The sequence below is a fragment of the Gorilla gorilla genome, chromosome 10 (assembly GCF_029281585.2).
Source record: "Gorilla gorilla gorilla isolate KB3781 chromosome 10, NHGRI_mGorGor1-v2.1_pri, whole genome shotgun sequence".
Taxonomy (NCBI): domain Eukaryota; kingdom Metazoa; phylum Chordata; class Mammalia; order Primates; family Hominidae; genus Gorilla; species Gorilla gorilla.
The window spans coordinates 34,660,846-34,682,301 of record NC_073234.2 but is presented as its reverse complement, the minus strand read 5'-3'; the positions used below and the strand labels follow the sequence as shown (position 1 = coordinate 34,682,301).

At 38.8% G+C, this 21,456-nt stretch overlaps 1 protein-coding gene across 36 annotated transcripts in view; it reads right to left on the bottom strand.

The window, feature by feature from the left end:
* PLEKHA5 (pleckstrin homology domain containing A5) overlaps nucleotides 1-21,456 on the bottom strand; it is a 245,060-nt gene that overhangs the window by 74,313 nt on the left and 149,291 nt on the right. For 21 of the 36 annotated variants that reach the window (XR_008670470.2, XM_031000719.3, XM_055358395.2 and 18 more), the window contains 4 exons: nucleotides 18,406-18,871; nucleotides 14,603-14,686; nucleotides 11,043-11,162; nucleotides 10,141-10,194 (listed from right to left, as the gene is read on the bottom strand). Coding sequence is in view for 35 of the 36 variants with exons in the window: in XM_031000719.3 (XP_030856579.2) it covers nucleotides 10,141-10,194; nucleotides 11,043-11,162; nucleotides 14,603-14,686; nucleotides 18,406-18,871 (724 nt within the window). In the remaining variant the exon portion in view is untranslated. Of the gene's footprint in view, nucleotides 1-10,137; nucleotides 11,328-14,602; nucleotides 14,687-18,405; nucleotides 18,872-21,456 lie in introns of those variants that run through there. The other 15 variants (XM_055358404.2, XM_055358415.2, XM_055358407.2 and 12 more) reach the window with 3 other exon arrangements.

Sequence of the window (21,456 nt, the reverse complement as noted above, 5' to 3'; positions counted from 1 at the left end):
CTTGTTTAATGGCCTTTTCCTAATCACTGTTCCTTTAATTTCAAGCAAGGCTACTACTATGTTTATCCCTGGCATCCACAGGAAACAGGAAATATTAAAAGAACTCAAGATGAATTAAAAAAATCTTTTACTGTGAACATAAGGTTTGAAATTGTCACATTTTCTTCTTTGCAAATATTTTAAGGATACACTAAAATCTACCATTTTTAAGTGAAAAAACATTCCCTGAAGTGAAAATCTTACATCTCTGTTAGTCAAAAAGGTACTTGTTCTTGCCACGGATAAATCTATTCTAAAATATACTTGAATTTTATTTTATTTTTGAGACAGAGTTTCACTCTTGTTGCCCAGCCTGGAGTGCAATGGTGCGATCTCGGCTCACCACGACCTCCGCCTCCTGGGTTCAAGAGATTCTCCTGCCTCAGGATCCTGAGTAACTGGGATTACAGGTATGTGCCACCACGCCAGGCTAATTTTGTATTTTTTTTTTTTTTAGTAGAGATGGGGTTTCTCCATGTTGGTCAGGCTGGTCTTGAACTCCCAACCTCAGGTGATCCGCCCACCTCGGCCTCCCAAAGTGCTAGGATTACAGGTGTGAACCACCGCACCCATCCAAATTTTAAATCAAAATTAAAATAACTTCTAGATAGAAGGATCTGGATTTTATCAGTGGTTAACTGTGTTCTTACAAAGTTACAAATGGCACTGAGTAGCTGAATTCCTACCATTAATTCAAAGATTTATCAGCTTATGTTTCAACAACATAATGACACCTTTAGGTCAATTTTAGAAATGTTTTTGGCATTTATACTCAACCTCATTTCCTTCCAAGTTTTGAACAAGAATTCTACATCGTGGGCATTAGCATCATGCCTTATCTTTGCATCCTGAGTTCCATAAATCTTTGCAGAATGAATAAACTTGCTGAAAAATATACATAAAATTAAGACAGAGGCAAAACCTACTGTAAAATTAAGACAGAAGCAAAGCCTGGTATAATGAGCTACTTTTATAATTTTGTAACTGTAAAATAGTATTTATAATATTTTGCAAACAAAAATAGAATTGTATAACTATTATGCATTTTAGAATAGGTAGGGACATTTTGTTTTCACTTTGCTGTCTTGTTAGAGCCATAGCTAGAAGCTGATATTCCTCAGGTAACAAAGACTGCAGCCAAACTCTAAGTGGATCATTCTGATCCACTAACTCTGAAAGAAGTTAAAATAGAATTTTTAAAAGATGAAAGAAAATCCATTAATACAAGGTTTTCACTCTAGCTTATGATTTTGGGCAAGTCATGGAATCTGATTTAATGGGGATAAAGGTTAATTGGTCCATATGCTGCAGAGCCTGTGTATGTGAAACAAGTGGGATGTTGTATAGGATGGTGCTTTGTGAACTGTAAAGTGATACTTACACAGTAAGGTTGAACAGGCACTACACAGGTACACCATGCAGAGAACGGAGTGCTTTGGAAGTATCTGAGAAATGGTGAGTCACTGGCTGGAGAAACGGGTTTATGGGGGAGGAATTATTTCACAAGTTGTGGCGTGGTGGTGGAAGACTGAAGGCTTAAATGACAAAAAGAGACTTTTTTTTGTAAGGCAAAAGGAGTCTGTGAAATTTCCTGAGTTGGCTAAAAGACATAATGTGGCAAGAGCTTTAGGAAGATCAAATGAGCAACTGGACCTAATTTCAATTTCAGCAGTCATAGACTTCCCATTTACCGAGGGCTTACTAGCTCCTCTTACTGTGTTAAGAAGTTTATAGATATTACCTCAATTAATCCCTAACAACCCTTAAAGGTTCACATTACTACTCTGTTACAAATGTGAGACTGGAGGCTTACAGTTAACAAACTTATTATCCAAAGCCAGGGAAATTAAGATGAGGAATATCCAAGACTATTATACAATAAAACGGGATACATGACGAAATCTAGATGTGAGACCAGGAATATTGCTATGTGCATGCAAAGATTCAGGAGAAGCATTACAGAGATTTGCTGACTAAAGATTCAGGAGAAGCACTGCCAAGATTTGATGACTAAATGGTAATGAGGGATCTCATATACATAAGGTGTTATGGTAGCCTTTGTTCTCCTGAGCAAACACCATGCCAACATGTAATCAGCTAAAAAAAATCTGTTCAGACAGTTCTGTAGAATCTCATGATTTTTCCATTTTCAGTGAAACTGTTTTTAAAGTACATTTAATTCCAGTTTAAAGTCATCAGTTTAACTTTAATACATGCTGATGTTGGGCAGACAAGATTTTAGGAGAACATAATAGAACTCCAGGCACTTGTCTGACTTAATTCTGCCATTTTCACAAATTTGGAAAATCTCCATCCTTACAGTGATGGAGAGGCAGGCAGGATGCCAAGGAGGCTTGTCATACCTTAGGTCCTTCCAGGTATTCTGCCACTTGTTTTTCTTCTTCATCAGTCAGCCAGACTGTGAGAGACTGGTGTCAGGCTGTCCCAGCCATAGCCTGTAGAGGAGACTCGGCCTCACTTTCTCTATGTGTTATCCTCTTTTCTGTTGGGGGTTTTAAGGTGCCAGCCTTAAGTTCCTAGTCTAAGCAAATAGTAAAGCAAGAGTGCTGACGGCTCTCAAAGCCCAGTGAGTTCCTTCTGAAGGAAGATGTATTCAATAAATGCTTGTGACATGACCAAAGTTAATAGCAACTGATATTCTGAACCATTTTTTTAAAATTATTTTATTTTTTTGCTTTAGCTTTTTGGTGAGGGACTTGAGGGATAAAGATGACAAGCTTTGGGCCAGGCGCGGTGGCTTACACCTGTAATCCCAGCACTTTGGGAGGCTGAGGCGGGTGGATCACCCGAGGGCAGGAGTTCGAGGCCAGCCTGGCTAACATGGTGAAACCCTACCTCTACTAAAAATACAAAAATTCACCAGGCGTGGTGGTGGGTGCCTGTAATCACAGCTACTCAGGAGGCTGAGGCAGGAGAATCACTTGAACCTGGGAGGTGGAGCTTGCAGTGAGCCGAGATTGCACCACTACACTCCAGCCTGGGCAACAGGGTGAGACTGTCTAAAAAAAAAAAATAATAATAATAAAAAAAAACCAAAATGACCAGCTTTGTTTCGGGTACATTGAGGATGTGCTGAAGGCAGAAATTTCAAATGGAGATCTCCACAGGCAACTAGAGATACATAACTGAAACTGTGGAGAGGTGTTTTGGACAGCTTTTTTGCCCCTCTCCACATTTTTCTGTTTCAGCTATTGCTGAGTCAACCACTTTGTGTATGGGAAATCCACGTAGGCATAAACTCAATGTGGTGGTGAGTCAGTCTCACAGGGCAACCCTTAATCAATGGAGGATGGAAGCCAGTACAAATGCTTCCCACTTCTATTGTTCACTTGGGTAATTCTGCAGTGTTTCTTTCTACTCATTTGTCAACAGGCATCAATCAGTCCCATAAGGCCCAAGTTGCCCACGGCAGTTGATAATATACCCCTTTCTTCCTTGTTTACTCTCTTCTCTCATACCTTGATATCATTTCCCAAAGGAAACTCCCTGCAAATGAGCCCACATTAAGAAAGCCCCCACTACAGACTCTGCTTTCTGGGAGAAACCCAGCAGGGCTAGAGATGAAGACTCACACAGTGACAGGTAGTAAAATGAAGAATAGATGAAAACGAATTCTCAGTTGAGAGGACACCAAGAGATGGAGATCTTCCCCAGTTAGCACTGAGATAGGTTTAAAAAAAAAAAAAGCTAAAAAAATAGGACAGATTACTGCTAAGAACAGACCCATGATAATAATGTAAGAGCACTAAATAGGCCAATTTAAGAGACACATATTAAATTCTAATTTAATCCATTATCCATTTAGTCTTACAGTTCTGCCATTATTATTATTTCATATCCTGCTCAAGAATTTTCTGAGTTTTATCTCTGTCCTCCTACTCCTCTTCTTTTTTTGGAGATGGTGTCTCCCTCTGTTGCCTAGGCTGGAGTGCAGTGGTGCGATCTCGGTTCACTGCAACCTCTGCCTCCCAGGTTCAAGCAATTCTCCTGCCTCAGCCTGCCGAGTAGCGGGTGGTACGCACTACTATGCCGGGCTAATTTTTTGTATTTTCAGTAGAGATGGGGTTCACCATGTTGGCCAGGCTGTCTCAAACTCCTGACCTCAGGTGATCCACCCACCTTGGCCTCCCAAAGTCCTGGGATTACAGGCGTGAGCCACTGTGCCCAGCCCAAAAAAGATTTTCTTACCCTCCTCAGAAGAATTTGATAACTGTTTTTTAAAAAATGTACTGATAAAAAGACACATATGTAGGTGCTGACTCTGTTGACAATCTATCCCCAGTCTACTGGATCTCCAAATAAACATGAAATGTTTTTCATTCTCAAAAAAAAAAAAAAAAATTTACTGGTAAATTATAAAGAAGGATTTAGCTATTGACTCTGGCAAACCTTAAACATTTTCATGCAAAAAAGAATACATAGGTATGCTTGTACCGTATTTTTTTTTAACTGTACTATGGCAAACTGATTTGTCATGAAAAACTTCCTGCTTTTCCATGACTTTGAGGATAACGTCCTTTAGCTATCTGATGTTAAAAGAAGAGGCTGGTTACTGCAGTAGAATATAATAGTTCTGGGGGGGTTGGTACATGTTTGGTTTACCCACAGTAGGGAGCATGCTATCAAAAGCATGTGAAGCATTGCTCTAAGTCTCTGGATCCTTCTGCACATCTCCATCTACATACTTCGTAGTCACAGTTCCTAATATCTCACCTGCTGTTATCATTGCCTACTTGAAAATCTGGCAGGAAGATTATTAGGGAAAAGGAAAAGGGGAATGTCATTTAAGTTCCCTCACAACTGCTCTTCAAACACTAGTAGAGAATATTAGAAAGAAAAAGAGCAAGAAACAAATGGAAGGAAAAGCTAAAATAGAGGTGAGGAAAATGGAGGGAACACGTTCCAACTTCCCCATTCCTATTAATACTCCTTTCATGCCTGGATCAAAAAAGTGCTACCTCTTCACTCATGGAGAGTTTTTGACTGCTTCCTCTCTTCAGCTCCTGGTCTAGTTTCTAAACGCCTAATTTCATTCTTTTGCTCAACCCAACCAGACCTGGTCCAGGCTACAGGAGCCAAGAACTAGAAACTAGCGTAGATCTAGTAAGTGACAAGACAGAGAAACTTCAAGTCCCTACTCCCAATGTTAGATCCGCTGAAGAAGGCATACGTGTTCCTAAGATCTGAGGTTTGCACACTGAATACATTTTTTTTTTGAGACAGAGTCTTGCTCTGTTACCCAGGCCGGAGTGCAGGGCATGATCTTGGCTCACTGCAACCTCTGCTTCCTAGCTTCAAGTGATTCTCATTCCTCAGCCTACCAAGTAGCTGGGATTACAGGCACACACCACCAGGCCCGGCTAATTTTTGTGTTTTTAGTAGAAATGGGGTTTCACCATGTTGTCCCAGGCTGGTCTCGGAATCCTGACCTCAGGTGATCCACCCACCTTGGCCTCCCAAAGTCTTGGGATTACAGGCATGAGCCACAGTGCCTGGCCACACTGAGTAATTTTTTTTTTTTTTCAGACGGAGTCTCACTCTGTCGCCCGGGCTGTAGTGCAGTGGTGTGATCTTGGCTCACCACAACCTCTACCTCCACCTCCCGGATTCAAGTGATTCTCCTGTCTCAGCCTCCCAAGTAGCTGAGATTACAGGTGCCCACCACCATGCCTGGCTAATTTTTGTGTTTTTAGTAGAGACGAGGTTTCACTATACGTTGGCCAGGCTGGTCTCGAACTCCTGCCCTCAGGTGACGCACCTGTCTTGGCCTCCCAAAGTGTTGGGATTACAGGCATGAGCCACTGTGCCCAGCCACTGAATACATTTTTAAGAGAGATGTTTTCTTCAGTGTGGTTAGGGTGTGTGATACTGTTAGTCTGGTCTTCAGATATAGCACAGGGTAAAATACTGTCTTTCATGGCCTGGCTTGGGAATCTAACCACCAGGGATACTATTAAAAATCCTTAATAACCAGTAGGGTACAGGAGCCAAAACAACCAGTGTGCTCCTTCTTCTCTATCTTACAACCAAATATCATCAAATGGTTTGGCTACAATCAGCTCCTATGGAAACCTGTTACTCCAGTTTCAAACAAATGACTTATAGTTGGCTCTATGGAACATTTTAGGGACTCCTAATCATAAAATGATTGCTCAGCAGGGCAGCTTATGCTTGATCTGCCCCGTTAAGAAAAAAAATTTTTTTTCAAAATTTTCTTTTTCCCTCATAAAATAAACACCAGCCACTATGGCACTTTCAAAGAACTACAACAGGATATTTCATTCTTCAGGGGAGGAGACCCCACTTTAACTGCTGATAATCTGAAATTTACTTCCAACCTCCTGGCAAGTACACAGCAAGGGCAACACTTTACTTATGGCTTCCCTCCATCCCTATTATATTCTGTTAGGCAGAAAAATAAACATGGAAAAAGCTAATAAATGTTAAATCCATTCAGTACATGCATTTTAGGATGAAGCTGGCAAGTTTCAATTAAACTGTAACCAAAAGTGTCTCCGATATTCAGCAACAACTAAGCTGGATGAGAAGAAAATGAGTTACTGATATATTATGCATTTATTCATTCTCTACATAGAGCATGGATGAGGTACATAAAATATATAGTTGGGATTACTGTATGTATACAGGCTCTACTTTGGGTCTATGCTATCTTAAAATTCACAAAAATGACAAATAAACCAGGGCTAGTCTTATATAAATGTGGACTTTGAATAATACACTAACTGGGCTATGGAAGCATAAACAAACTGTAATAGTGTACTTCATAATGAAACAAAAAACTGAAGAAAATTCTACCATGTAATTAGTATATCTATTGTTATTTTTAAACCACTTTAATACATGATTCATCCTCATAAACGGTGACAGTGAGAATCAAATTATATTGCTGAAGTTACAGGCACCAGAAGTCAAGATTTTTGGATTGCCTGCTTAATATGTAAATCTGCAGACTTTCAGATAAGGCTATTTTATTTTTTATTTGTTATTAAACATTCCAGTAGCATCAGAAATGAGTTGACCTCTGAAGTAACTATGAGAATACTCTTTGGGTCTATGTGTTTTGTGAATACTGACAGTGATTAACAGAATTTAAAGAAATTACAGTTTTGCTTTTGATTATTATAATACCTCACAAGGGGCAGGAGGAAAACTACATTTTGTTGCTGGTCTTGGGTTATTCTGATGATTTATTAGGGGAGGCAGAGTAAGTGTTAGAGTGAGAATAGATTAGTACATGTTCATTTGTTATTATATATAGTATAAAATGTGACCAGAGCCTTTTCCTCTTTCAGATTTTATAATTTACTCTCAAATTTGTGGTTACATAAAACTGATGAATCAATTCATAAATCCAGGGAACCAATAATCCCTACAAAAACAACGGACCTGGTACTCTAAAATGTTACACTACTGGCAGTAACAAGATTAAAAGCTGGAAATGTTTGAGCTGAATGAAAAATTTTATTAAAATTCAAAGTTATCTAAATCATAAATTTTTAATAAAATTATTTAAAGAGAGATTTTCTTTAGGAAACCTTAAGGATACATACATTTAAGTATATCTGGGTTTTTGGGCAGTCTCCACCATGTTTTCATATGCTGTCTAATTATTACCTAAAAATGGCCCAATTTTTGCTATCAAAATATTCTTACTTCAAACACAAGTACCATTCAAACAATTCTGTAATTCTTCTCATTATCACAAACTTTAAAAATTGAATAGCTTTACTTCAGATAAATTACTGGAAAAGCTTTGGTGACATGTTGAGAGAATAGAGAAGATCAATAACACATTAGGATGTTTAGAAGTCACCGGTAGGACCACAAGCATGGAGCAGTAGAAAAGGTTCAACAAAGCTTTCTTCGAGAGGAGTGATGGGAACGTGAACCTCAACGAGATCTAGGTCATTTAGGTAAAGGGATAAAACACAATCTCGACGTGGGAAAGTGATTGAGGAAGGGCATCTTAGCATATGGTGGTGTTTTTGATATATTTACCTGTCCTTTTCTAAAATTTTCTGAAGTTCTGTGTCTCTGCAAGCTTTGATTCAATGAGGTCAGTAATAAATTACAGTAAACCACAAGGTTTATTTTCAGAGATGTGGGGTAACTTCAGATTCATGTTTATATCATTGTTTTTTAAACCTATTTTTTAGGACTATTTGCAGCTCTAAATACAAAGGAGTTTTTTATTTCCCATGTATCTTAGCAGCTTTCTGGCAGTGTAGAATTTTGAAGGAAGATGCATTTTTCTAGTGCATAATATACAAAGTGCATAATATACACTGTGGTTAAATTTCAATAGCCTCAATCTCTGGATTGAAGATCTGGAATTCGGATACATGAAATGCTGATTTTTAAAGTATTCCAATGGCCAAAATGCTGATGAAAATGTTTTGTGGAAAATATATAAATTTTATATTAACAAAAGTGTTACTTTTAAAAATTAAAATAAGGAAAATGATTTAAGACCTTTCAAAGGGTTATCCTAATGCAAAATCCCTCTTTAAATACAACTAATTTAAAGTAGCACATTACTGTTTTGTTTCAAACAGGCAAATATAAATATGAAAGCATTTGTCTTATTTTCTACAGTAACCTCTTTATTTGATAAAATAGTCAAGTTTGGACATTTTGAAATAAGCTAGAATAAGTTTTAGCTTGATTTATATAAAAAATGCATTCAATGAAAGAAATTATGTCTAATAACAAAAAATTCCCAACAAATTAAAATTAAATATTAATAGAACATTTTATAAAAACTGAGTCACTCCTTGTTCAATGCCACTTTCTTTTTTTTTTTTTTTTTTTTTTTTTTGAGATAGAGTCTCGCTCTGTTACCCAAGCTGGAGTGCAGTGGTGTGATCTTGGTTCACTGCAACCTCTGCCTTCAGGGCTCAAGTGATTCTCCTGCCTCAGCCTCCCAAGTAGCAGGGATTACAGGTGCGCACCACCATGCTCGGCTAGTTTTGGTATTTTTAGTAGAGACGGTGTTTCGCCATGTTGGCTGGGCTGGTCTCAAATTCCTGACCTTAGGTGATCCACCTGCCTCAGCCTCACAAAGTGCTGGGATTACAGGCGGGAGTGACCACACCCAGCCCATTGCCATTTTCACTTTTGAACATTCACCTCAACCAGGCACACCTGGTGCCACCACTGAGTTAATGCTAGGAATGTGAGCCTCCTATAAAACTGGCTCTACACACGTTGGCAAAGACCAAACACTGGAAGTACACAGCAAACAGGGAATAAGGACAGGCAACTGCAAATCACCTCCACTACACACTTCACCCATCTTCCTTCCTCCCTTCCTCCCTCCCTCTCTCTCTTTCTCTGTTTCTTTATTTTTAAGACAGAGTCTTGCGCTGTAGCCCAGGCTGGAGTGCAGTGGTGCATGATCTCGGCTCACTGCAACCTCCACCTCCCGGGTTCAAGCAATTCTCATGCCTCAGCCTCCCAAGTAGCTGGGATTACAGACGTTCACTGTGACGCCCGGCTCATTTTTGTATTTTTAGTAGAGGCAGGGTTTCTCCATGTTGTCCAGCCTCGTCTCGAACTCCTGGCCTCCAGTGAGCCGCCTGCCTCAGCCTCCCAAAGTGCTGGGATTACAGGCATGAGCCATTGCATCCAGCCAACTTCACCCACCTTTAAACTCCCCTTTAGGAATGCAGAGCACACTACATTCACCCTCCTTCTTGCCTTCCAACAAAACAATTCACAGCTTGGTGTCTGTTCCTTTAATTAGGTCAGCTCCAAGCTGAGATAAGCCTCAAGGAGTAGGTGTTTTATTGGGATAAGAAGAAAGAAGTCTAGAGAATTTAGGCTCTCAATTTCAGGTGACCCAGCATTTGTAACCCTCTTTACCTCCACACCTGTCCTTTCTCCCTGTTTATTATGGAATTCCTGAATCCACCTGGTCAGAGATTTCATATTCTATCACTTGTAAAAGTCATGTTATTAATTCAACGTGACTGAAATAGCTGAGAAGCCTGAAAAACTGTATTATATTTAAGAAGTTCTATTAAGTATTAAAAGTAAGAAAATCTCTATGAATCCCACCTGATGATCCAAATATATGGTGTTCCTTTGGAGATGATGTGAAAGAATTTCATTCTAGTAGGCACCAATTAAGAAAAAAGGGACAGAGAAAGAGGATGTGGAATTCAAGAAAAGGTCAATTTTGGAATAAGAAAAACAGGTAATTTACTACAACCTATTATATCACAGTACACGACAACTTTAACGCACATGCTCCCCTGTAAATGGTACTGCTGACATATTAAATTACAAAATTATATTTTGTTTTGTAAGAAATTAAGTAGACATGCGTATGAACAATGAACTATTAAGCAGAAAAATTCCTTAAAATAGCTTTAGCAAACTGACTGTTAGAACTTTTACATGTCAATTATTTCCTCTAATATAGTACTACTTCTTTCAATAAGATCTTTCTTATATAACCAGAGCTATAAACCCTTTGAGAAACGGTTATGTGTTCGTTCTTTTCATTAAAAATAAAAGACATTTTAAAATTAATTTTTAACATTTAAAAGGCAGTATTATTAAAGCTATAATGAATTTTTAATTTATTGTTTTATTGGAAATTATAGGACTTCTCAATATTTGTTTTACCAGATATGGAAGTCACAGTATTCAGTGAATAACAGCATGAAGTTAATGCATACATGAAGTATTGTACGCATTGCCTTCCTCAAAACCAAAAGCCAGTGGGTGAGCGGGTGGGTAGAAGGCTAAGAAGAAATGCACCCTACCTGTATTTTCTTTCAGTAATGTATAAATAAGTTGAATTCTCAAAGGGTTAATAGGAGATTCTAATGTTGTCACTATAATGATGGTATGGGCTCATGCTCAACACTAATGATGCTGATCATATTGACTAATGAGTGGTTCAAAATAAGAGATGATGGCAGACGACACAGACAAATCTCTCCATAGCTGACCTTTGGGCTGTGGGCCTCAAGCTTTAGCTGCATGAGCTGTGCTAACGTATGCTCCCGGATACTACTCAGTTCGGCTTGCTGCCGTCTCAGCTTTATTAGCAGCAGCGTAAGCTCCTCTGGCTGAAGGAGTACAATTTAAGAATCCAAACAGTGGAAAACAGATTAATTGTTGTCTTAAGTGACAGATATTAAACCAAGATTTCTTGGCAAGTTTCCTCTTATGGTTGACATCAAACATAGTGCCTAGGCACTATGATGATAGGTCCTACATAAATGCATAGATATCTAGAGAAATAGAAGGAACAGTGTTACTTTAAAAGATACAGCAAAACAACAGTAAATTAAGGCATTTTCTCAGAACTCATGAGAATATTTAAATGTTAAGTACAAAAAAGCACAATGCCAAAAAAACATTATAAGGGTCTGTACATAAGTGCTACTAAAAAATTATTAAAAGATATTTTACTAAGATATCTAAAAAAATTACACCTTTTCCCAGCAATAGTACAAATACCTGCATGTCCAACTTTCTAACAGAACGTACATAAAATAATTAAAATAAATGTAGGCCGGGCACAGTGGCTCACGCCTGCAATCCCAGCATTTTGGGAGGCCGAGGGAGGCGGATCACAAGGTCAGGAGTTTGAGACCAGCCTGAGCTCTGCCTCTACTAAAGATTAAAAAAAAATTAGCCAGGCATGGTGGCACGCAACTGTAATCCCAGCTACTCGGGAGGCTGAGGCAGGAGAATCGCTTGAATCCAGGAGGTGGAGTTTGCAGTGAGCCGAGATCACGCCACTGCATTTCAGCCTGGGTGACAGGGCGAGACTCCATCTCAAAATAAATAAATAAAATAAAATAAAATAAAATAAAATAAAATAAAATAAAATAAAATAAAACTTGGATATCTTCACATTATTAAATTTGGGATCTGGGTTCTATTAATTGCTTCCCAGTTATACTCTGAAATGTCACTGTTAGTGCTTTCATATAGCATTTTTTATGACCAAAAGATCAGTTTTATTTCTTAAGAAAAAGAGAGTTTCCATGGGCACATAAACCCTCCTTCTTCACTCTGGGAAAAGAAGAGAACCTTTTTTTGGCTCCTGATTGGTGACTGTGATCCAAAGGAAAACAAATTTTCAACGGTGGATGAAATTCCTTAATGGGCCAATTTAATATACTTTTCTTAGAAATACAGTAAAGTATGATCATTGGCAGTCTTATAGCCCATAAAATATTACTTGGTATTTCTCTGAGCTTTGTTATGATTAACAACTGAAAGCAGGCTACAGGCTTTCCTCACTTGAGTGCTGCAATGTACTCTTAAAAATTCCAGGCTAAAAAGTATTCCCAAGATTGGTTTGTTTTGCCTACACGACAGCATTGCATTAACTCTCTTCTGTTCTGTTTATTTGCTATTGCTCTTTATTTTCCGACAATTCTTTTCAAAAACAGAAATCATTTTGAACCATTATCCAAAATCATATTAAAAATTATTGCCTTCAGAAGAAAAAGTGTGGCCGGGCGCGGTGGCTCACGCCTGTAATCCCAGCACTTTGGGAGGCCGAGGCGGGTGGATCACGAGGTCAGGAGATCGAGACCATCCTGGCTAACACGGTGAAACCCTGTCTCTACTAAAAATACTAAAAATTAGCCGGGCGTGGTGGCGGGCGCCTGTAGTCCCAGCTACTCGGGAGGCTGAGGCAGGAGAATGGCGTGAACCCAGGAGGCGGAGCTTGCAGTGAGCCGAGATCGCGCCACTGCACTCCAGCCTGGGCGACAGAGCGAGACTCCGTCTCAAAAAAAAAAAAAAAAAAAAAAAAAAAAAAAAAAGTGTTAGCAGAAGTTACTATTGGATTCCTTAGATAAAACTGGGTATCCACAGGTGAGACAACAGTTTTTTACTGTATATTAAATGGTCAAAGAATGTTTGGTGTGTGAGATTTAAATAAACCATGTAAGAGAAAAAGAACAGTTGCTTTTGCTCTGATGCCAATCCTATCTTGTGACCTCATGACACTAGGCTTGTTTTATGATCATCATCTCCAACACTTGAGGTCTTGCCAGGGAGAAGGTAAGGTGGGCAAAGGGATTTAGATATTCTAAGAACCCAGAGTGATACCGCAAGAAATACTGAAACTCTGGTTTATTATTTATGGAGCTAAACAGATTAAAAGGTTTTCAAAAGGATGAAAGATACCAATAACTTTATTTAGATTTTGAGGCCAAATAAAGAGGCACATTTGACCAAAGAAAGTAGGAGGTGGTAAATAAATTTTGTGCTAAATATCCACTAGAGGGAGCAAGGCAGAAGAGAAACATTTGTGGTATGCTATTTAGCATTTACTCTATGATTAATGACTATTTGTCAGGCCAAAAATCTAATGTTTTAAGATTCCCACATTTAAAAGTTCTTAGTCTTAATCTTTGGCAAATAAACTGCAGGAAGTTTAAAGCAAGGAAATATTTCATTTTATCTAAATGTGTAAAAGATAAAATAAAACAATGTTTTTACAAAACACATAAGATGAATTTGATTACTGCAGGAAGAGAATTTTAAATAATGAACAACTATACACACAGGTGCTAAAATCACATCTTTACAGAAACTGAGGTTATCTACTGACAATAAAGCCAGTGCCCCTGATAAAAGAATACCATTAAAATAAACTGAAGTGAGGAAAAGTCATCTTTTCTCTTTAACTAGAAGAAGTGTCCTGCTAATATAACTCCTTTCCAATTAACATAACACTGACAATGAAATGGTAATGGTAAATACTTGCTCTGATCGAACGCTTGTTACAGTCTTTTTCTGCTGATATGTAAATCAGTTTATTTTATAAACAGCTCTAAAGAAGTTAATCTAAAAATTCACACAAAAAACTTAATACGCTGGTAGTTTGACTACAAATAACTGCTTGCTGGATTTGTTCACTAATGAATTACTGCAACTTCTGTTTTAAGGATAAGGGAATGAAAGTAAAGAAACCCACCTAGTTTATACAATAAAGTTTCTTTTTTTTTTTTTTTTTTTTTGAGACAGAGTCTTGCTCTGTTGCCCAGGCTGGAGTGCAATGGCAGGATCTTGGCTCACTGCAAACTCCACCTCCTGGGTTCAAGTGATTCTCCTGCCTCAGCCTCCTAAGTAACTGGGATTACAGGCATGCACCACCATGCCCGGCTAATTTTGTATTTTTAGTAGAGGTGGGGTTTCAACATGTTGGCCAGGCTGGTCTTGAACTCCTGACCTCAAGCGATCCGCCTGCCTTGGCCTCCCAAAGTGCTGGGATTACAGGCATGAGCTACCGTGCCCGGCCGTAAAGTTTCAAAATATAATCTTTTATTTGGCCAGTCAGACACTTAGGAAAAGGTATCCACTAAAACACTGAAATGGCTACATGATTCCAAATTCTGATGAGCATCTCTTGCACAAAAGCAGTAATGTTTTTTCTTTGGGAGAACCTCTGAAAATTCAAACTTAAAAATTATGTTAGATATGTACCTTCCTGTGCAGCACATAAATAAAACATGGTATGGTAAATAAAGATATTACTCACCGTTTTCCCTTGGAGGCTCTGGGGACTAACAGACTGTAAAGTCAGGCCAGCTGGCACTGACCTTCTGTCAGGCACATAGACATGCTAGGAAAGTAAAGGCACAATGTAATTCTGTGGTAAAGTTTTTTTTTTTCTTATCAATGTCAGCAAGGAGAAATCTTAAATTCCTATTATGAAATACCATTTAAAATTGCTATTAGTGCTTATGAAAGATGATAGAGACTAACATTTCTTGACATAAAATACTGATGTGGGGCTGGGTGCGGTGGCTCACGCCTGTAATCCCAACACTTTGAAAGGCCAGGGTGGACAGATCACTTGAGGTCAGGAGTTCGAGACCAGCCTAGCCAACATGGTGAAACCCTGTCCTTTCTCTACTAAAAGTATAAAAAATTAGCCAGGCGTGGTGGCGTGGGCCTGTAATCCTAGCTACTCGGAAGGCTGACGTGGGACAAGTGCTTGACCCCGGGAGGCAGAGGTTGCAGGGAGCCGAGATAGCACCACTGCACTCCAGCCTGGGAAACAGAGCGAGGCTCCATCTAAAAAAATAATGATGTGGATGAGCAGAGTAATTCTTTTTTTTTTTTTTTTGAAGCAGAGTCTCACTCTGTTGCCCAGCCTGGAGTGTATGGCAAGATCTCAGCTCACTGCAACCTCCACCTCCTGGGTTCAAGAGATTCTCCTACCGCAGCCTCTCAAGTAGATGGGATTACAGGCGCATGCCACCACGTCTGACTGATTTTTGTATTTTTAGTAGAGACGGGGTTTCACCATGTTGGCCAGGCTGGTCTCGAACTCCTGGCCTCAAGCAATCCACCTACCTCGGCCTCCCAAAGTGCTAGGATTACAGGCTTGAGCCACTTGCCCGGCCTGAACAGAGTAATTCTAAAATCTGGTTTAGAGGTTCTCAAAAACTCTTTGACCTCAGGATCCCTTTATATTCATAAAAAGAAAGTTTAGTGGCAAGAGTGGCATTGTTTTACAGTTTTGCAAATCTTTAATGTCTGGCTCAATTCTTGTATCTGTTTCTGTATTTAATCTGTTGTGATCATCTCTTTTAGTGGAAGTACGTGAAGAAAATCTACCCTCAATATATGCAGTTGGAAAAAAGGAGAGAATTTTAATAGTTTTTCTTGATAATTATAGATGTTCATCTTTGACACTGTGCTACAGCTCAAAAAACTGATATTTTTTAAAGGTTAGTTACAAAGTGATATCTGAAACCTTATCAATGAACTTTTGATACTCTGTTACATTAATACCCACTTGGTCTATTTGTACTTTAAATGAATCTTGTGATATCAAACACTGGTCATCTGGAAAATATTGGTTCAGTGAGTTATGCAATGTTCTAAATATTGACATATGTCAGTATACAACATAAAAACATCACAACTGTTAATATCACCGCCAATCTTTAAGCACAAGAAAGCTGTCAAGTTCAGGGTGGCAGATACATGATTTTCAAAATTCTATTTTTTGCTTGAAAACTCAAACGTTGTCATCAGTAACAAATACTGTCAGTTGTTTTCCTTGAAGTGACAGGATAGCATTCACTTTGAGAAAGTGTGTCTATCAAATACCACGTCTGAATATTGACAGTTGTCTTTTGTTCAAGTAAAAATATGTTTCACAATAAAAGGAACTAATTCAGCTTGCAACTCCATCATGTGTTTTACTGTGAGACAATGGTTAGCACTTTGGTATGCCAAAGAAATGCTTTATGCATTTACCATTTCATCACAAGTAATAGTAAAAGAATATGTAACAAAATGTTAAGGTTCAATAAAATTATTTTCTACTGTTTCCTGAATGAGATTTATAAGTGAACCTGATACTTTATTTTTTACTTCAAGTGTGTGACAGGGAGGGCTACAATGACCACTAGCATAGTCTGGATCCACTGCCTTGATTTATGCTAAGGTGCCAGAAATTTTACTCACCATCGCTTCTGCACTACTAGAGCAAATAGGAACACAATGAATAATGCCTTATTATGATCATAAAAATAGTTTTGACTCCCTGAAACGGTCATGGGAGGGAACCCCCACAGGGGTCCATGAACTACACTTTAAGAACCACTGATCTAGATCAAGGAAGAGGATAGGATAGTTTGAAAGAAAAATTTGGCAATTTTGGAGAAGACTTTTGGGAGTAGCAGTAGTAGACAGTTGAGAATTGGATAGAGAATATAGATTCATCTCATATTTGCTGTTGAAACAGATGATATATTCTGGCCAAGAACATGAAAAATACTATTAACCACGAGAGCATGTAATTTAGAGCCAATTGTTAGACCATACATATTAAGATCAGATTTTTCTTATATATTGTTACTATTTTTATCAATCATGATTTAGTCTTTGGAAAAAGTGAGGAAACACTGAACTTTGTTACGATGGAGTTCAAAGTGAGCCTTTTGTTGTGAGGCAAATTAAAACTTTCTTCAAAGGAAAATTCCTGATTAATCTATTAATTTTAACAAATGCTTATTTATGGAAATATCAAGCAAATGCTTAGGTAATAACGCAGCTGAAGAAATCAGCTTGTCACAAGGATAAGAAAAGAGCATTTTAAAATAGTATAAAGCAATAACTTATTATTACTATTTTTTGAGTCAGAGTCCTTGCTCTGTCTCCCAGGCTGGGGTACAGTGGTGCAATCACAGCTTACCACAGCCTCAACCTTCCAGGTTCAAGTGATCCTATGGCCTTGGCTCCCCAAAGTGTTGGGAATACAGGTGCGAGCCACTATGTCTGGTCAAAGAATTCTTCAGTATGGAAAAAAAAAGCACTTTAGGATAGACATTAGGGAACTGGCTGTGTACTAGCTGACTAATCAAAGCCACTGCTTTAGCATTATGAAAAGCTGATTGATACAAAGCACTTTGAATTCACTTCAAATAATCTATACTAAGCAATACTTAAACCAACTTAATATACAAAGTAAAACATGATCTCCATTTTAAAAATGTATACATACCATTAAGCTATAATATTAAATCTAGTGTTTAAGGAGTTATCTCAATATGCCATATATTCATTGGTTAGAAGATAAAGTTAACACTTTTATCCTCATGAACAACAGGATGAGCTTGATACAAAATTTCAGGTATGCCAGAAGACAGTAGGTGTAGAATTTCCAAGTGTGTAAAAAGCCAATAAAAATGAATGTGGTCTAGGCCAGGCACAGTGGCTCACACCCGCAATCTCAGCACTTTGGGAGGCTGAGGCCAGTGGGTCACTTGAGATCAGGAGTTCAAGACCAGCCTGGGCATCACGGTGAAACCACATCTCTACTAAAAATACAAAAATTAGCCAGGTGTGGTGGCACATGTCTGTAATCCCAGCTACTTGGGAGGCTGAGGAAGGAGAATCGCTTGAGCCCGGGAGGCAGAGGTTGCAGTGAGCTGAGATTATGCCTCTGCATTCCAGTCTGGGCAACAGAGCGAGACTCCATCTCAAAACAAAACAACAACAACAACAAAAACAACAGAAAAATGTATGTGGTGTTAACCTACATGGAGAACTGATGAGATATGGTATCAAGCAGAGAAAACAGAATGCATCTGCTCAAAAGAACTGCTCCTGTGTTCCTGAGAGATGAAGTGTTACAATTAGGTATTTTTTATACATGAGATCTTAATGTTGTAAAATATTTTTATTTATTTTTTAAAACAAAAAAGAGCTGCCTTGCTTACTTTCTCCCCATTCTTTTGTCTCTCACATTTAAAATAGTATACTAGAAAGAAAACACAGCATTTATAAGGTAGTGAGTTAACACAAAATCAGCAGCTATTTTACCTTAGGGTGATGGGCCCTGTGTCTGCGGTCTATTGTCACATCTCCTCTCTGAATTGGTGAAGACACTTCCGATCTGTAAGTTCGTTGAGGGGAGTATCCCTGATAAGCAGCTATTGACCCGTGGGAAGGTGATGTGGGAATAGAGTGCATTGTCTGGTCAGAAATATTTACCATGGTTTTGGGACTACTCAAAGTACTGTGTCGAGGGAGGGTGCTCTGTTTGTTATAAAACTGACGCTGCTGCCATTCGTAGAGCTGCCACATTGTGTCATCTCTCATGGACCTCCGTTTCTCCTCCGCTCCGGGTCCTAATGTCTTGTCATGAGTGGAAGGGGTTACACTGCAGATACTTTCAGGCCTTGTCTTGCTGTTTCTTGGGAGTGTTCTATAACCTTCAGGGTAGCGGGCCATAATCTGGGCTCTGTGACTTGGCATATTTCTTGGTAATGTTTGGTAAGAAATTACTCTAAAATAAAAAAATAATTAAAATGTAAACATGAAGGAGGGTTATTTTCCAAATTCTAAATTAGAGTACATTTCTTTTGTTCCAGTAAGTAAAATATACATTAGAATTTTTTTTTTTTTTTTTTTGGGAGACAAGAGTCTCGCTCTGTTGCCCAAGCTGGAGTGCAATGGCGTGATCTCGGCTCACTGCAACCTCCACCTCCTGGGCTCAAGCGATTCTCCTGCCTCAGCCTCCCGGGTAGCTGGGATTACAGGCATCCACCACCATGCCCGGCTGATCTTGAATTCCTGACCTCAGGTAATCCACCCACTTCGGCCTCCCAAAGTGCTGGGATTACAGGCATGAGCCACCGTGCCCAGCTTAGAATGTATTTTTTTAAAGATCAAAATATTATCCAAGTTATAAACTATTAACAGATTTTAATCTTTTTAATAAAATTCAATTTAACCCACTTAATACAAGATAAACAGCATCTATATCAATTACACAAAAGACTATTAGTTCCACACAATGTAGAGTTTGATTTAAAGATGAAAGAGTATTATACTTCATTTGAGAAATAACAATGTTTAAAATCTAATCTCAATTCTGTCACTATATTTTATTTGTTTTTATATAAATAAACTCATTTTTATACATCTCATCAGAGGACTAGGATTTCTATGTATGGATGAAATATGAAGTGAGTTATACCCATAGAGCATAAAGACAGGAAATAAATTACTACAAGTATATGTTGACTATTCTGTTGTATGTTTTCTTTCAGGAAGTACGGTTATTTATGGGAGTAAATACATCAGTACATTTGGTTTGAAGGAATAACTTCCTTTCATAGCTTTTCCTAACTTGAGATATAAAAGTGACTTGGAGCTGATGCTCAGAATTCTATTAAAGATAAAATACTTAAATATCACAATATTTCAGATATAAAAGTGCAATCTCAGCAATTTTGCAAAGTTTCCAGCACAGTAATTAATATTCCACTTCATAGATGGTAGAATATTTTTCAGGAGGCTTTTTAAAGCAATCTAAAAATGCTTCATGTACATTATGCATGCAAAGTATAATTCTTTTAAAATGCTAATTTTGGGAATTGGATATGTAATTGCATATTACTAAGCACAGAATACTACCATTTCCAAAAATGAAAGAATACAATTTCAGTTTACTATTTTTAAAAAAACCACTTTGGGCCGGGCGCAGTGGCTCACGCCTGTAATCCCAGCACTTTGGGAGGCCGAGGCAGGCGGATCAAGAGGTCAGGAGATCGAGACCATCCTGGCTAACACAGTGAAACCCCGTCTCTTCTAAAAATACACAAAAATTAGCCGGGCGTGGTGGCAGGTGCCTGTAGTCCCAGCTACTTGGGAGGCTGAGGCAGGAGAATGGCGTGACCCCAGGAAGCCGAGCTTGCAGCGAGACAAGATCGCGCCAGTGCACTCCAGCCTGGGCGACAGAGTGAGACTCCATCTCAAAACAACAACAAGAACAACAACAAAAAAAACCACTTTGATAAACATACTCTTTCGAGTTTATAAAACTGTCACAGTGCCAACTTCATACTAGGTGAAATTCATGATATAAAAAAGATTTTTAAAAGTTAGGGGAGAAGTGAGCCAGAAAAAAAAGAATCAATTAAAAACTCTACGTAAAGTTAGCATTTGTGTTGCCCTATTATCTTTTTTTTTTTTTGGAGATAGTGTTTTGCTCTGTTGCCCAGGCTGAAGTGCATTGGCACAATCTCAGCTCACTGCAACCTCCGCCTCTCAGGTTCGAGTGATTCTCCTGCCTCAGGCCCCTGAGTAGCTGGGACTACAGGCACCAGCCACCATGCCCAGCTAATTTTTTGTACTTTTGTAGAGACGGGGTTTTGCCATGTTGCCCAGGGTGATCTCAAACTCCTGAGCTCAGGCAATCTGCCTGCCTCAGCCTCCTAAAGTGCCAGGATTACAGGAGTGAGCGCCTGGCCTCCATTGCCTTTAGATACAGAGGTGTAGGTATAATTCAGATTCTAAATACAAACATACTTTTTTTTTTTTTTTTTTTTGAGATGGATTCTCACTCTGTCACCCAGGCTGGAGTGCAGTGGAGTACACTGCAGCCCGGTCCTCCTGAGCTCAAGTGATCTTCCTGCCTCAGCCTCCTAAGTAGCTAGGACTACAGGTATATGCCACCATGCGTGGCTAATTTTTTATTTTTCCCACACGTAACTTTTTAACCACCACCAGCACAAGAAACATCTAGATTAGAAAAAGTAAGATTAGGCTGGGCGTGGTGGCTTGCGCCTGTAATCCCAGTACTTTGGGAGGCTGAGGCAGGCAGATCGCTTGAGGCCAGGAGTTCAAGACCAGCTTGGCCAACATGGTGAAACCCTGTCTCTACTAAAAATGCAAAAATCAGCCAGGTGTGGTGATGCACGCCTGTAGTTCCAGCTACTCGGGAGGCTGAGGCAGGAGAATCACTTAAACCTGGGAGGTGGAGGTTGCAGTGAGCTGAAATCGTGCTGGTGACAGACACTCTGTCTCAAAAAAAGAAAAAAAAGAAAAAGAAAAAGAAAAATTAAATTACAAGTATTCATCTTATAC